The sequence below is a fragment of the Bombina bombina genome, chromosome 4 (genome assembly GCF_027579735.1).
Source record: "Bombina bombina isolate aBomBom1 chromosome 4, aBomBom1.pri, whole genome shotgun sequence".
Lineage (NCBI taxonomy): Eukaryota > Metazoa > Chordata > Amphibia > Anura > Bombinatoridae > Bombina > Bombina bombina.
Genome location: NC_069502.1, coordinates 681,921,081 through 681,935,101, shown reverse-complemented (window position 1 = coordinate 681,935,101; position 14,021 = coordinate 681,921,081). Strand labels below are relative to the sequence as shown.

Here is a 14,021-nt window from a genome sequence, read left to right as displayed (position 1 = left end):
CCAGCATTTTAAATACTGCAATTACTCAGAGCGCCATTTGGGCTTGTATCCAGATTATACAAGCACCTTAGGCTTTCTGAGCAAGTGCTGTCTTTAAAATGCTGGTGCACGTTGCATACTTAAATACACATTTGAAACAGCTTTAGCATTCATTAGAAGCATTTTTGCTAATACTTGCTTATTACAAAAATGCTTTTATTCAAAACTGGAATTCATTAATGTGCATTCCAATTTTGACTGGAATAACCCTTTAAAGTGACCATTAATGATTTTATATAGGTTTAGAACGTATTAACAACTAAGGGCTGTATTACAAAGGAAACCTGCATACAGTATAAAGGTTTTACTAGAAACAGAAACTATGATTTCAATTGCAAGTTTATCATTCAAAGGGACACTGAACCCAAATTTTTTCTTTTGTGATTCAGATAGAGCATGAGATTTTAAGCAACTTTCTAATTTACTCCTATTAGCAAATGTTCTTCATTCTCTTGGTATCTTTATTTGAAAAGCAAGAATGTAAGTTTAGATGCCGGCCCATTTTGGTGAACAACCTGGGTTGTTCTTGCTGATTGGTGGATATCATCCACCAATAAACAAGTGCTGTCCAAGGTTCTGGACTTTCTTTTTCAAATAAAGAGAGCAAGAGAATGAAGAAAAATTGATAATAGGAGTAAATTAGAAAGTTGCTTAGAATTGCATGCTCTATCTGAATCACGAAAGAAAATAAATTGGATTCAGTGTCCCTTTAAGAACACCCTCCTAGAATATGCTTTTGCACATGTGTGTCTAGTGTCCTACACTGTAGCAAATCAGAGGACACTTATAAATGAACACGTGCATTAATCTAAGCATCACTGTGTAGTAATACCCTATATTCAGGTGAAATGCAACATACGTTAAGAAGGGGTGTGGTACCCCAGCCTCTCAGTATGGTGTTGAAAAGAAAAATATTGGTGATTTAATTGGGTTTCTAATGTCCCTTTAATAGAGTACTAGCTTGGTATAGATAAAGCATAGGGCTGACCTATATGTGTCCCTTTAAATATGCATGCTATATTTAAAGGGACACTTTATAAGCATAATATTGGGGTCATTTCCCGCCTCGCCTCTAGTCATGGGTGCTGCCATCTAGCTTTCACTGCATTCCAGTGCTGATGTGTTTACACATTTTCAGCAACTCTTCTTCAGATACCTGCAGTGTAACCTAGATTCCAAAATGGTGGCACCCATAATTAGAGAGGTGTGTGAAATGTATTTAGTGTCTAATGTCCCTTTAACCCCAACAAAAGTGTTAAACACCTGAATAAATTCATGTTCACAAGATTTACAGCTTCTAAGTCGAATATGGCCAATGATGCAATCAGGAGCAATTGTATGTAGCGGCTAAACAAAGGCTTAGGTGAGATGCAAGGCATTTGGTACCCAAGCAGGACCTTACCTATGTGTTTAACAATTTTTCAAGTTAGGGCTTTTAAGTTTTGCAGTATCTACAGAATAACATTCATAGTATAAACATAACTCAAAAATCCAAGGTTTATCATTCATATCATTTATTTTGGAAAAATAGTTTAAAATGAATTCCTTCATTAACAAAAACAGTAGAAAAAAATCAAATACCATTTGCACAATATTTTATAAATACATATATATACAAAAAATATAGTCACATAGACCCGAAGTGCCTTTGTACATATTTACCAAACTTTTAAATTATAAAAATGAACATCACAAATACTCAGGCTTTACAAATATCGTAAAAATAGTTTTACAAGTTCAAAAAATAACATTTTTTGACCTAGTAGAAACACCTTTTAGTATCAAAAAGAAGTCAAAAGAAGGCAGTGTCTGTCTGGGAGTTCAGAAACGGAGTGGCTCATACGAATCCAAAATATACACATCAGGCAGTGCACTCTTCTTCTGTAGTATGTAGAAGTCTTTTTTATTAAATATATATCTTTATTTATTTATAATAATAATTAAAAAAAAAAAAAAAAGCAACTGTTCATAGTGCAATGGAGAAGTTCAGAAACGGCAGTGCAACAGTTTGTGTCTGGACACGGAGGCTAGCTTAGAGTGTCCATTTTGTTTTGCAGTCAATTTGCTAACTTCAGTAGAGAACCAGCTCAGACTGAATTTCAAAATCTCAGCAGCAGTCAACAAAGGAATGTCCCTCTCCTGTTTTCATCAGCAGCATTCACGTGGGCGTGTAACCTCTGAATAATTGAGAAGAATTTGTGTTGTACAGTGTCCATATTACACCTGGGAGAAAAAGGAAAAAAATATATATTTTTAGTCCAGTATTGCCAATGTAAATTTTCTGAGCAATTATCATCTCTAAACTTGAAAATGTTTATTGTTTAAAAAGATAATCCCTTTATTACCCATTGCCCAGTTTTGCATAACCAACATGGTTTTAGTAATACACAGTTTACCTTGTATATAATCCTCTGCAGGCTGCCCCCTTATCTCAGTTATTTTGACAGACTTGCACTTTAGCCAATCAGTGCTGATTTATAAATAACTCCACAGGAGTGAGCACGATGGTATCTATATGGCACACATGAACTAACGCTGTCTAGCTGAGAAAAGCTTTCAAAATGCACTGAGATAAGAGACAGCCTTCAAAGGCTTAGAAATTAGCATATGATCCTACCTAGGTTTAGCTTTCAACAAAGAATACCAAGAAACAAAGCAAATTTGATGATAAAAGGAAAGTTGTTTAAAATTGCATGCCCTATCTGAATCATGCAAGTTTAATTTTGACTAGACTGTCCCTTTAACATATATAGCTAGCTTTACTTAGGGTAAATTAATTAAGATAATACAGATTGGGCTTTGGACAACATAGCTGCCCTACAATTACTGATCTCAAATTGTATACACCTTTTCTTCTACAAACCATTACTTTATTATACATCTTATTTACAAATAGCTTGGCTAGCTTAATAGCAAGCATAAAGTTTTAACTGTTAGGGTCTATTTTTGTATTAAATGCTTAGCCAAAAAAAAAAAAAAATGTTTAGAATCTAAAATATATAAAAAGCGTTTAGAACATCAATTGTTATAATTTAAAGCTGAAACTAAACTGATGAAAGAAAGTTTGACAACAAAATAAGATACTGACCTCAGTTGCTATGATGCATTCATCTTTCTCATCTGATATGACATATACCGACTGATATTTTGTGTCTTTTGATGAGTAGTCTTTTCGTCTCCTTTCTGAGGACTCACTGTAGGATAACAAATACAAACTTTATTAGACTATGTGAATCAAATCATACATATGTATACTATGGACATCATACATATACATAATAAACTATACAAGACTTTTAATATTCCAGAAAGGCTTTAAAAATACCTTTTTAAATGTACTGAGTGTTTTTCTTCTGTGTCGGAGTCAATTGAGCTACACTTGGCTTCACACTTGCTCCTGTCTTCTTTTGCTGAGTCTTCATTCTTCAACTCATGCACCAAATTATAATCCACAGATGGGTACCTGGCCTTGTTGTAGCCATTTTTATCTGTATTGCTTTCACTAAGAAAGTCCACTTTCTTGTTTGTGTTTTTGATCTGTGTGGCCCCAATGATGCTTACAGAAATGTCCTTCTCTCTTTGACAGTTAGCAAGGTTGTTCATGGTCTTGTTTTCACGACAAGCCTCAGGTCGTTGGCGCCTCTTCTGCACTCTTAAACGCACACAGACAACTACAGCAGCAACTCCTAGTAGCAACATCAGCACAAGAATAACTCCGGCGCACACTGCGATCCATGGAAACTGTCCATTTTGCTCTTCTGTGATTCTTTGTTCAACAGGCTTCTCTACAGGAAGAAGGAACTGGCAATTAAGGCCACCGTAGCCCTTGGCACATTCACAGACATAACGGTTATTTCTCTCATGGCATGTTGCCCCATTGTGACAAGGATTGTGTTCACACCTGCTCACGGGCATGCTACAGTTCTTCCCTGTGTACCCAGGAGGACAGTTGCAGGAATAGTCATTAATTCCATCCTGGCAAGTAGCACCATTCTGGCAGGGAAAGGATGCACAGTCATCCAGGTTGTCATCACAGTGCCTTCCAGAGAAACCTTCTTGGCACTGGCAAATATAAGAATTCCCCAGATCTTCACAGCGAGCACCTGTAACAATACATAAAAAAAAGATTAGTAAGCATTTTGTGTATGAACAACAGAATAGCATAAAAATAAACTGCTGCTAGGTACTATTATATGATGGCTTCAAATTTTTTTAATTTCTATTTAAAGGACCAGTAAACACAGTAGATTTGCATAATCAACAAATGCAAGATAACAAGACAATACAATAGCATATACTCTGAATTTCAAATGAATAGTAGATTTTTTTTCTAACAAATTTCAAAGTTATGTATATTTCCACTCCCCCTGTACCATGTGATAGCAATCAGCCAATCACAAATGCATATACGTATAGTCTGTGAATTCTTGCACATGCTCAGTAGGAGCTGGTGACTCAAAAAATGTAAATATAAAAGACTGTGCACATATTTTTTAATGGAAGTAAATTGGAAAGTTGTTTACAATTACATGCTGTATCTGAATCATGAAAATGTAATTTGACCTGAGTGTCCCTTTAAAGTGTCTTTATAAATGCCACCCAAAGAAATGCAGGATTCTCCCAATTTGAAACAAAAAATGCTGCAATCCCAGGAATCATCATGAGTCCCTCTATGGGTTATAAATGTTGCAGCAAATATCCTCTACGCATGTGAGTTACACTTTGTAGCTTTGCTGGATACAGATGCTTTTCCTATTAAAATATGGCAAGAGAATGTCACAGCCATGCTAATTTGTATTAATATTGCCCCCATACCTAGATAACTCCATAACTGTGACCAAATGTGAATTGAAAGTGTTGGAGGGGGCACATTTATGCATGTAAACATCCAGAACTAAACTTTCTTGGATATTTTGCTTTGCTTGGGCCTGATATCTATTTATCATGAAATACACTTAAACATAATATGTATACAGTTTGAATGTAAGTTTTCTTACCGTTGGCACATGGATTAGAGCTGCAGTAGTCAATTTTCTTTTCACAATTAAAGCCTGAGTAAGCCACTGGACAAAGGCAGCTGTATCCACCATCTGGGTTATCAGTGCACCTTCCTCCATTGAAGCAAGGTCCATCCGCACAGGTCATGGCACTGAGCTCACAGTTTTTACCATAGAAACCTGGTGGGCAGGAGCATGTATAACTGTTCTCAAGATCCTGTCCCAACAAAAAAATAAAAAATACAACTTGTTACAAAAGCCACAGACACTGGAATAAAGCTTGATTAAAAAAAAAACTACTACACAGTTACTATGTAGTGTTCCTACTGCTCATAGCACTTAGTATTAACATAACATAGTAACATAACAGTACAGATCATTCAATAGGCTGCAACTCTGCCATCTAATGACTACATTGAGAAAGTGACTAGCAGCAGACTAGACTATTCCTTATAATAGCAATACCAAATATTTCTGTTTCTTTTTCTTTTTTTTATTGAAATATAATCTTTTTTTTTAACTCATCATATTGTTATACAATATCATTGCAATGCATTTATATATTTCACTGTTGTTATGACTTCAGCCAGAAACATCAAGAAGTAAAGAATACTTACGGTACAGCTTCCTCCATTCTTGCAAGGATTTGTGTCACATTCGTTGATCTCTATTTCACAGTCAGATCCAGTGTAACCAGGCCTGCAGGAGCAGGTGTAGCTTCCCTGGCCGGTGTTGGTACAAGTAGCACCATTTTTGCATGGTTTATGGTGAGTGCAGTAGTTAAGATCTGTTGTAGAAAACAAAAAGGATTAAAAATCTATCATTTTGATTTGAAACAAACACGATCAGTTTAGTTACATAAAAAGTTAAAGGACCACAAAATACTGCAGAATTGAATAACTGACAAATACACAATAAAAATACAATGCAATAGCACTGCGTTTATATATATATCCAATATATATATAATCCAATTTTCCCTCCCCTTGCATCATGTGGAAGCCATCAGCCAATCAGAAAATGCATATATGTTTATACTGTGCACTATTGCACATGCTCAGTAGTAGCTGGAGCCTCAGAAAGTGTGCACGTTTGGATAATGGAGGTATATTTGAAAGGTTTTTTTAATTTACATACTTTTCTGAATCGTGAAAATGTCATTTTAACTTTAGTGGCCATTTAACAAGCTGTAAAAGTATATTTTAAATGTATTTATCAACCATCACCATGTCGGCAGGTAGATCATTCCACAAAACTACTACCATTTAAGAAAGATTGTTTGTTGACTGCACTAACTTACCTTGGTTGCAGAAAAGACCTCCCCAGCCTTCCTGGCAGTTGCATTGCCATGGTTGTTGGCATGTTCCATGCAGACATCCAGGGTAGCGGATACACTCATCACAATAACGGCCTTGCCAACCTACTCTGCACCTGGAGAAAAAAAATGCAAGACACTGGTTAGGGTCTGGTTGCCAAAAAATTTAATAAAAAGTGTATTCTTAACCAAAAAATAAAAAAATAAAATATTATTAATAAGTAATTATTTACCCACCAAAAATATTAAAATATGCATATGTAAAATAATACAGAATTATAACTATTTTTATATTATAATTAAAGATAAACTTACTTGCATTCCCCGGGTTTGTCACAAAATCCGTGCTGTTCATCACATCCAGGTAAACAGATTGCTAAAAGAGAAAATGAAAACATTAGCACTGCAATAATGTGTACAAAATCCTGCACATAACAAATGTATTTAAATCAATGCCGTTGTAATACACACTGGTAATCTCTGCAGGCTGCTGAGTTACTGATCTTGCTTGGTAGCTGAGTACTTTGCTGGTCACTTGCAAACAATCAGTCCTCTTAATACATTTACACACAGACAAAAGAAGACTCACAATCCCCCCTCCCCCTTTAAACACACTTTTTTTTCCCAGCGAGGGTCATAAGTCCCCTTTTTTTTTCCCTTTTCCTAATTCTATACACACACACATGGTTCGTCCCCTTAATATCCCAGCGAGTGTGTACAGATAAGAGTGGACAGCTGGTGTGCATGGTGCCAGTACAGGACAGCTGCTCTATTGTCTATTCTCACACAGCAGCTGCCCTCCTGCAACAATAACCCACTCCCTATAACCAATCACAGACGGGGGTGCTTCCCTCTAACCAATCACTGCAGAGATCTAATCTATGGCACGCGTGTGATTTCTCTACAAACTTTTCATTATTATTATCATTCAAATAAATGGCCTAAAGTTCTCAGAAGAAAGAGGGGCACTGGTCTCACAAAGGGGAGTAAGGGGGAGGGGGGCTTTCCTGCTTCCCTTGCTTAAGACAAGCTTGTTAAGCAGGCAGTGCACATTTTACAAAGCAATGTGTCACTAGATGTAGAAAAATAGAATGGAACACCCCCAGTAGACTGAACAAAAAACCCACTGATCAACGTGATTAATGAGATACTCTATGGAAGAAGAAAAAAATCTTTATACAAAAGGACTGATAAGATAAAGTGTGTGAAAACAGGTGATGCAATAATAGCAGCTATTTTTGTTTTCATATGAGAATTGATTATGTACTCTGTTCAGTGATGGTTCTTAGGGGTAATGGGGTGCTATGCAACCCCAAAATCACTATTCTAGCACCCCAAATTATCAAAAGTCTCAACAGCCAAATGCAGAGCACGTTTTACATCTTATACACCCTATCTAGGACATAGATAGGAATAAATGTGGGAAAGGATCATTTAAATAAATAAAAAAAATAAAAAAACAAGAATAAATGAAAAAGTATGACCCTCTCACCATAAGGACCCTCTATTTTTTATAACAGGTTTTGTGGCAATATTTGATTTCTCCCCCATTTTTAAAATCTAAATATTTAATGCATATCTAATATTTACACTTACGTTCAGTACAGTATTGCCCCTTCCAGCCAGTATTGCAGACTTTCTCTCCCCTTTCGCCACAAGAGAAGTGTCCGAAAGCATCATCTCTGGGGCGGCAATAGTCCGAGCAGCCTTCCCCATAGTAATGTTCATCGCACACAAAACGGTATGAGTACTTGAGCTCAGTTTGACTGCTGCTGTGCACATCCTGAGACCAGTCTTCACCTACTGCTAGGTGCCGTTGGGTGGAAAGGCGACTGATAAGGCGATCAGAGTTCTCTGCCAAAGAAAAAAAAGTCGATCCGTTACAATCATTGCACAAATGCCAGCTGGCAAAATATTTTTAAAGCTAGTGTTAATACCCAGAAGAAAAATAGTTTGTATTTGGATGCTGTACTACATGGCAGGAAAGTAATCCTGAAATAGCCTATCTAGAGAATTAATTACAGAAAGAAGAAATGTGAGCAGACTTGATGGGCCTTGTGGTTCTTTTCTGCTATTAAATTGTATGTTTCTATGACACTGCATAGCATACTGTGTTTTGTAACCAAGATACTGCAAAGTCAGCTAGGCGTGATGTTGCTTAATCTACTACTGCATTTTGTGTTCAAATGATACACACATATTAATAGGATTAAGTCAGCACTGGGACTGGAAACTGCTTTAATAATGCAACGACATGTAGATGCGCACGTGGCTTAGAAGCACTGTGTATCTTACCTGTGCTCAAGTCTTCCATGGAATCTGTTGCTACTGCTTCAACTATGAGGGAAAAGGTACCCTATATAAAGAAAAAGAAAATTCTGTTAAAAAAATAAAAACAAATATATTGTAGACATAAGTAAACAGACACAAAATATGAAAGGTGGATAGAGAGATGATAGATAGATAGATAGATAGATAGATAGATAGATAGATAGATAGATAGATAGATAGATAGATAGATAGATGATAGATAGATAGATGATGGATACAAGATAAATAGATAGATAGATAGATAGATAGATAGATAGATAGATAGATAGATAGATAGATAGATAGATAGATAGATAGATAGATAGTATTTAGTTTTGTCTACAACTGGAGTGCTGTCTTTCCACTACATAGGCGGGGTTATTTCAGTTGCATTGGCTAGATCAATGTTTTTAGTTTTCCTAAGGAAATGGGTGTACTTTTTTTTATAGATATTTCCTGGTATGTGTATATTTTGTTTGTTTTAGCATTTCAGCCTAGTTAAACCCCTGCAATGCCAGAGAGAGGCTCAAAACAATTCACAAAAACAACTCCCACAATATAATGCTTATTTCAAGCAGAGTGCAGATGGTTAAAAGCAGCTTTTTATTAACCCTTTGCATGCTACTCCCAATACGGAAAAACATGCAGCGAACAGTACCCTGCCAGGGATTATGCCATTAATATTCACGCTTAATTTCCCCAGTTTCACACATTGATGATGGCTGTAAAATGGGTGCTTTGGGAATTTCACGCTGAACTGACAATTATACATCCAGTAACAAACACTAGGGACTGGAAGTCATGGGATAGTGACAATTCCCACACTCCAACACTTGTTCCTATTTAATGGTCAAGATTTTGACAATTTTTTTTTTTTTTTAATTAAGACCTTCCTGCATCTCACATGCAAATCTTCTGCCTTTCAGTTACATTTCTTTGAGATTGGGCTAACAAATGTCCTCTTAGGGTAGTGACAGATGTAAACAGAAAAAAATACCCCCCCCCCCCCATAGCCCCTTACTATCTGAGCACCTCCACTTCATCAATGGACTCACTTCTGTTATCAATCCAAACCCCAGACAGTAGGTTCAGTATATATTTAATCTGTCCATCAGCTTCTGTTATCTTTATACAGTGCATGATCAGCCAACACCCTCTAAAATGCTATTTTAATCGCTGCTTCTCTCAACAACTACTTAACCATATCAGAGATGCTAACACAAGTCATTCAGAGCCACTCACTATCCAATCCTGTCATTTATCAGTATTATTTCAGAATATATGTGACAGGATATAGCAGGGTGTCTGTGTAAACAATCACCAATTCATTAAATATATATATTATTATCATTATTATGAAGTTATTATTGTTTAATTTTACTGTTTACCTGCTATATCAATCTTTTAGATACTGATTCGAAAAACTTGAACCCCTAATAATATAAGTCAGCAGCACTCCAGTGTAATAAAACCGCAGCACCTAACAGAGGTCACCCTAATATGAAGGCGAGAAGTAGGTTAGAGATCACTCACAGGCCAGGTGAATCCAAATGGGAAGCGGATGGGGTTGCTGAAAGCTGGATCCGAGCTGCTGCTCTCCGGGATACTAAAGGAGTTGGAGCCCAGCACCGGGGTTGTAGCACTGCCATAAGTACAAGGAGGCTCCGGGGACACACTGATCTGGTAGTGCTTGAGGCAGATCCTGAAGAAGGTCTTGCACTCGCACTGTTGGAAGCTGGCGGCTCTGGGCATCCCACCCCGGCAACAGTTAGAATTTCCCACCAGACCTTTTTTATTCAGAAACTCCTGCAGTTTCAACTCAAAAAGCCCAGAGCAGGAAATCTGTGGGTAAACAAACCATATATATTACATTATTAATCCCTTTTAAACACATCTATAAAATGCATAATATAGTAGGTGCGATCAATTCAAATTCGAATAAACCAATTGAATAGCACTACAAATTGAAAATACACCGTTTATAATTGCATAAATAATAATAATCGAGACTGTAAGCTCTTCGGATCAGGACCCCATACTCCTCTACTATAATTGTTTAGTCTGTTATGTTGTTATATCCTATCACAAAACCTTGTCATTATATACCCCTATCTCTGTACCCTAGGGATACGATGCTATACAAATAAATACTAATAATAATACACAATATATTCACAAATGGATAGGAAAATGGTTTGCTGTATGTCATACTATACAATAATCTGCAGTCACATAAAACGTGTATTCACCTTCCCAATACCTGCATAGAAATACATTGAATACACAAATAGCACCTAGATTTTTCCCATAATTGTTGCTACCCATCACATTTCAGTAAATCTTATAAAGCAGACAAGAGAACTAGCTACTTACCTGGCATAATAGTGTTGCGAGGACGGCAAGAGTCAGCATGGACTGACTTGCCATGTTGGTGACTTTCCTTACACTGTGGGTTAGGACAGTAAGTGACAAGCAGCCTGGGTGCAAGTGGCTTGTCCCAGCTAGACTGCTACAGTCAAACGCCTTGCTTTCCTTTTCTTTTCCTCTTTCTTTAGATACGCCCTTTCATTGAGTGAATGACAAAAAAAAGGTGGAGACTTTTTTTTTTTTCTAGGTAAAGATTACAATTCTAATCATAAACTTATATGTTCTTTCAATCCGTTTGTATTTTTTTTTTTTTATCTAAAATCCATAGGAATTGAATCATGAAAGAAAAAAATCAACCAGAAAAAAATCCATGGAAGTCCAGAGATATAATCCTAATAGAAAAGACGAATGCAGTTCTTTAAGATGTTCCAAAACACACACAAAAATAAGTTTTTTTTTCCCCCAAAATAGTATCAAATGAATCCAGTGTATAAGGGGAAATGCAGCGTTGGGATATTATAGTTGTTAACAGAAGTGTCCAACTATGAAGATCTTGTGACCTATGTGCTCCAGTGTTGCTCTATGCTGTAAGCTTCTCCTCTCACTGTGCAGCAGCAAGTAGTATCTGACTCCCTCTGCTAAGCACAGTCTCTTTATATCTAGTCTGACGCCTGCATGGTTAATGACATGCAAATGAACAGACCCCCAATCTGGCCACAGATATCACAAAGGAGCCACTTCACAAAAACCCTCCTCTCAATGGATCACCAAATGGTCAGTGAGCTGTAAAATGTGCAATCCGCCTATCTTTAGCCCCCTCCCCTTCCCCTGTTCTGCAGCATAACACACACTAGAAAAAAAAATATATACACATTTACATTCCTGAAAATTTTTAACCTGAAGATACCCGAAGTTTTTTGTTTTTTTAAAAAAAAAAGCAACACCCCTTAGCTTCCTCCCCTGTGGTTCATACACGCTTCTGTATCCCATGCCAAGACCCCCCCCCCATTCTTCCTTCACCTCCCACCCCTACATAATACGTTGGAAAACAAATCTACATTGTGGGATGTATAATAATTACCTCTTGAGGGTTTGTTAAAGTTCAGATCTGACCTGCAATATATTAATAGTAAGTTGCTTTTTTTAGATTTTCATGGATTCTCTGTGTTTGTGGGAAAATGGGAGGGAGCTGCTGCTGATCACTGAATTGATAGACTATACTGTACACTTGGGATCTTGGCAGTATTAGCAAGTCATACCCAGGAGAAGCCAGAGAGGTGCAGAAGAGAACTGTACATCCAGTGACTAGGTATCTGCTTACCTGCTGCAGCCCTGCATGGATATCTATAGGGCTCTGCGCTAGGGACTTGCTTATTATCTGCTGGCTGATTTCTGCTGACTACAACCGCACGTGCCGTCTCTTTTCTGTTCATTAGACGTTGTATTTCAGTTTATATTTTTACATCTTTTTGCAACTTTGCCAGATTGTTTCAAAGACATTTATATATTTTAGGCTTCGACTATGTCATACTTTTCTTCAAACTTTAGTATATATTTTTTTACCGTTTTGATCTTTTTCCCCAATTTTTTTCCATATTCTAAATATATATATATATATATATATATATATATATATATATATATATATATATATATATATATATATATATATATATATATATATATGTGTGTGTGTGTGTGTGTGTATATATATATGTGTGTGTGTGTTTGTATATATATATATATGTGTGTGTGTGTGTGTATATATATATATATATATATATATATATGTGTGTGTGTGTGTGTGTGTATATATATATATATATATATATATATATATATGTGTGTGTTTATATATATATATATATATATATATATATATATATATATATATATATATACATATATATTACAATTTAAACTAAATTTTAGTTTCCCCTATCCTATCCATTATTACGCATCATTATACAATAAATCATTAACTTTTATTCCCTAAGTACACTTTTTATGTCTCGTTTTCCTTGACATTCTCTAAAGTCACAAATTAATAGCTCTCTACTTTCTCATCCATCCTTCTTTCCAACTCCTCATTATCTTCAATTTATCCCTGATTATACAGATATTACTACTTCTTTGGACCCACATACATTTCCTGTTCCCCATTCTTTCATTATTAGTGTATGTGTATGTGTATGTATATATATATATATATATATATATATATATATAGATAGATATATATATATATATATATATATATATATATATATATATATATATATATATAGATATATATATATAGATATATATATGTATATATATATATATATATATATATATATATACACACACACACACACATATATGTATCAACGCAGCATCTCCATCTGTACCTTCAATATATTTAGTTTCTATACATTACTATTTTCTCTGTCCTTTCCTATATTTTGTCTCTCCTTTCTTTTTTACCACCTTCTCCCTTCTCCTCCACCCTCAGTCCCTCCCTCTCCCTCTATCTCTCTCTTTTCCTCTTTCTCTCCGTTCCTCCCTCGGCCCCTGTGTAAAAGAAGTGAGCTTGGTGTGTGTCATTCGCGTGGCTGTCATTAAGGCAGTTTGTTATTGTGTGAGAGTTGAATGAGCTGGCCCTTTGTGCTTTCAGCTGTATGGTAATACAGCCAGGCCAGCACCTGCTCTCCTGCACAATGCAAGGGAGAGAAAGAGCTCCCCTCTGCGCAAGCTAAGGCTTCTACAACAATGTGAATAGTTTGTTTTTCTTCCCCTTAAAATAAATCACTCCAGAAGATAGAGAAAAACTTTTTTTTATTATCATTATTAAACAACCAACCGTCCTCTTTTTTATACATTACACATCTTTCAGTCTGTAAAACTTCAGGAATGCTTTAATTAGCTTGGCTGAAAAAAAAAAAATATTGGATGGAGTTGGCTATTTGACCATTTTAGAGAGTATTTTGGTCATTCAAATTAAGTTTAGA

At 36.0% G+C, this 14,021-nt stretch overlaps 1 protein-coding gene across 1 annotated transcript; it reads right to left on the bottom strand.

Annotated features, from left to right (window-relative positions):
• Window positions 1-1,536: 1,536 nt before the first annotated feature.
• DLL1 (delta like canonical Notch ligand 1) lies at window positions 1,537-11,631 on the bottom strand. Its single transcript, XM_053709143.1, has 11 exons — window positions 11,035-11,631; window positions 10,195-10,503; window positions 8,647-8,707; window positions 7,948-8,205; window positions 6,667-6,727; window positions 6,337-6,467; window positions 5,654-5,823; window positions 5,037-5,253; window positions 3,365-4,142; window positions 3,128-3,233; window positions 1,537-2,262 (listed from the first exon to the last, which is right to left on the bottom strand). Exons 1-11 carry the CDS (start codon window positions 11,086-11,088, stop codon window positions 2,257-2,259), a joined length of 2,151 nt encoding a protein of 716 aa, XP_053565118.1. The 5' UTR covers window positions 11,089-11,631; the 3' UTR covers window positions 1,537-2,256.
• Window positions 11,632-14,021: the final 2,390 nt, after the last annotated feature.

Coding starts and splice junctions, on each gene's coding strand:
- DLL1 (XM_053709143.1), bottom strand. CDS start 11,088: ATGGCAAGTCAGTCCATGCTGACTCTTGCCGTCCTCGCAACACTATTA. Junction 10,504..11,034: donor TCGCAACACTATTATGCCAG/GTAAGTAGCTAG, acceptor GTTTACCCACAG/ATTTCCTGCTCTGGGCTTTT. Junction 4,143..5,036: donor CTCTAATCCATGTGCCAACG/GTAAGAAAACTT, acceptor GTATTGTTACAG/GTGCTCGCTGTGAAGATCTG.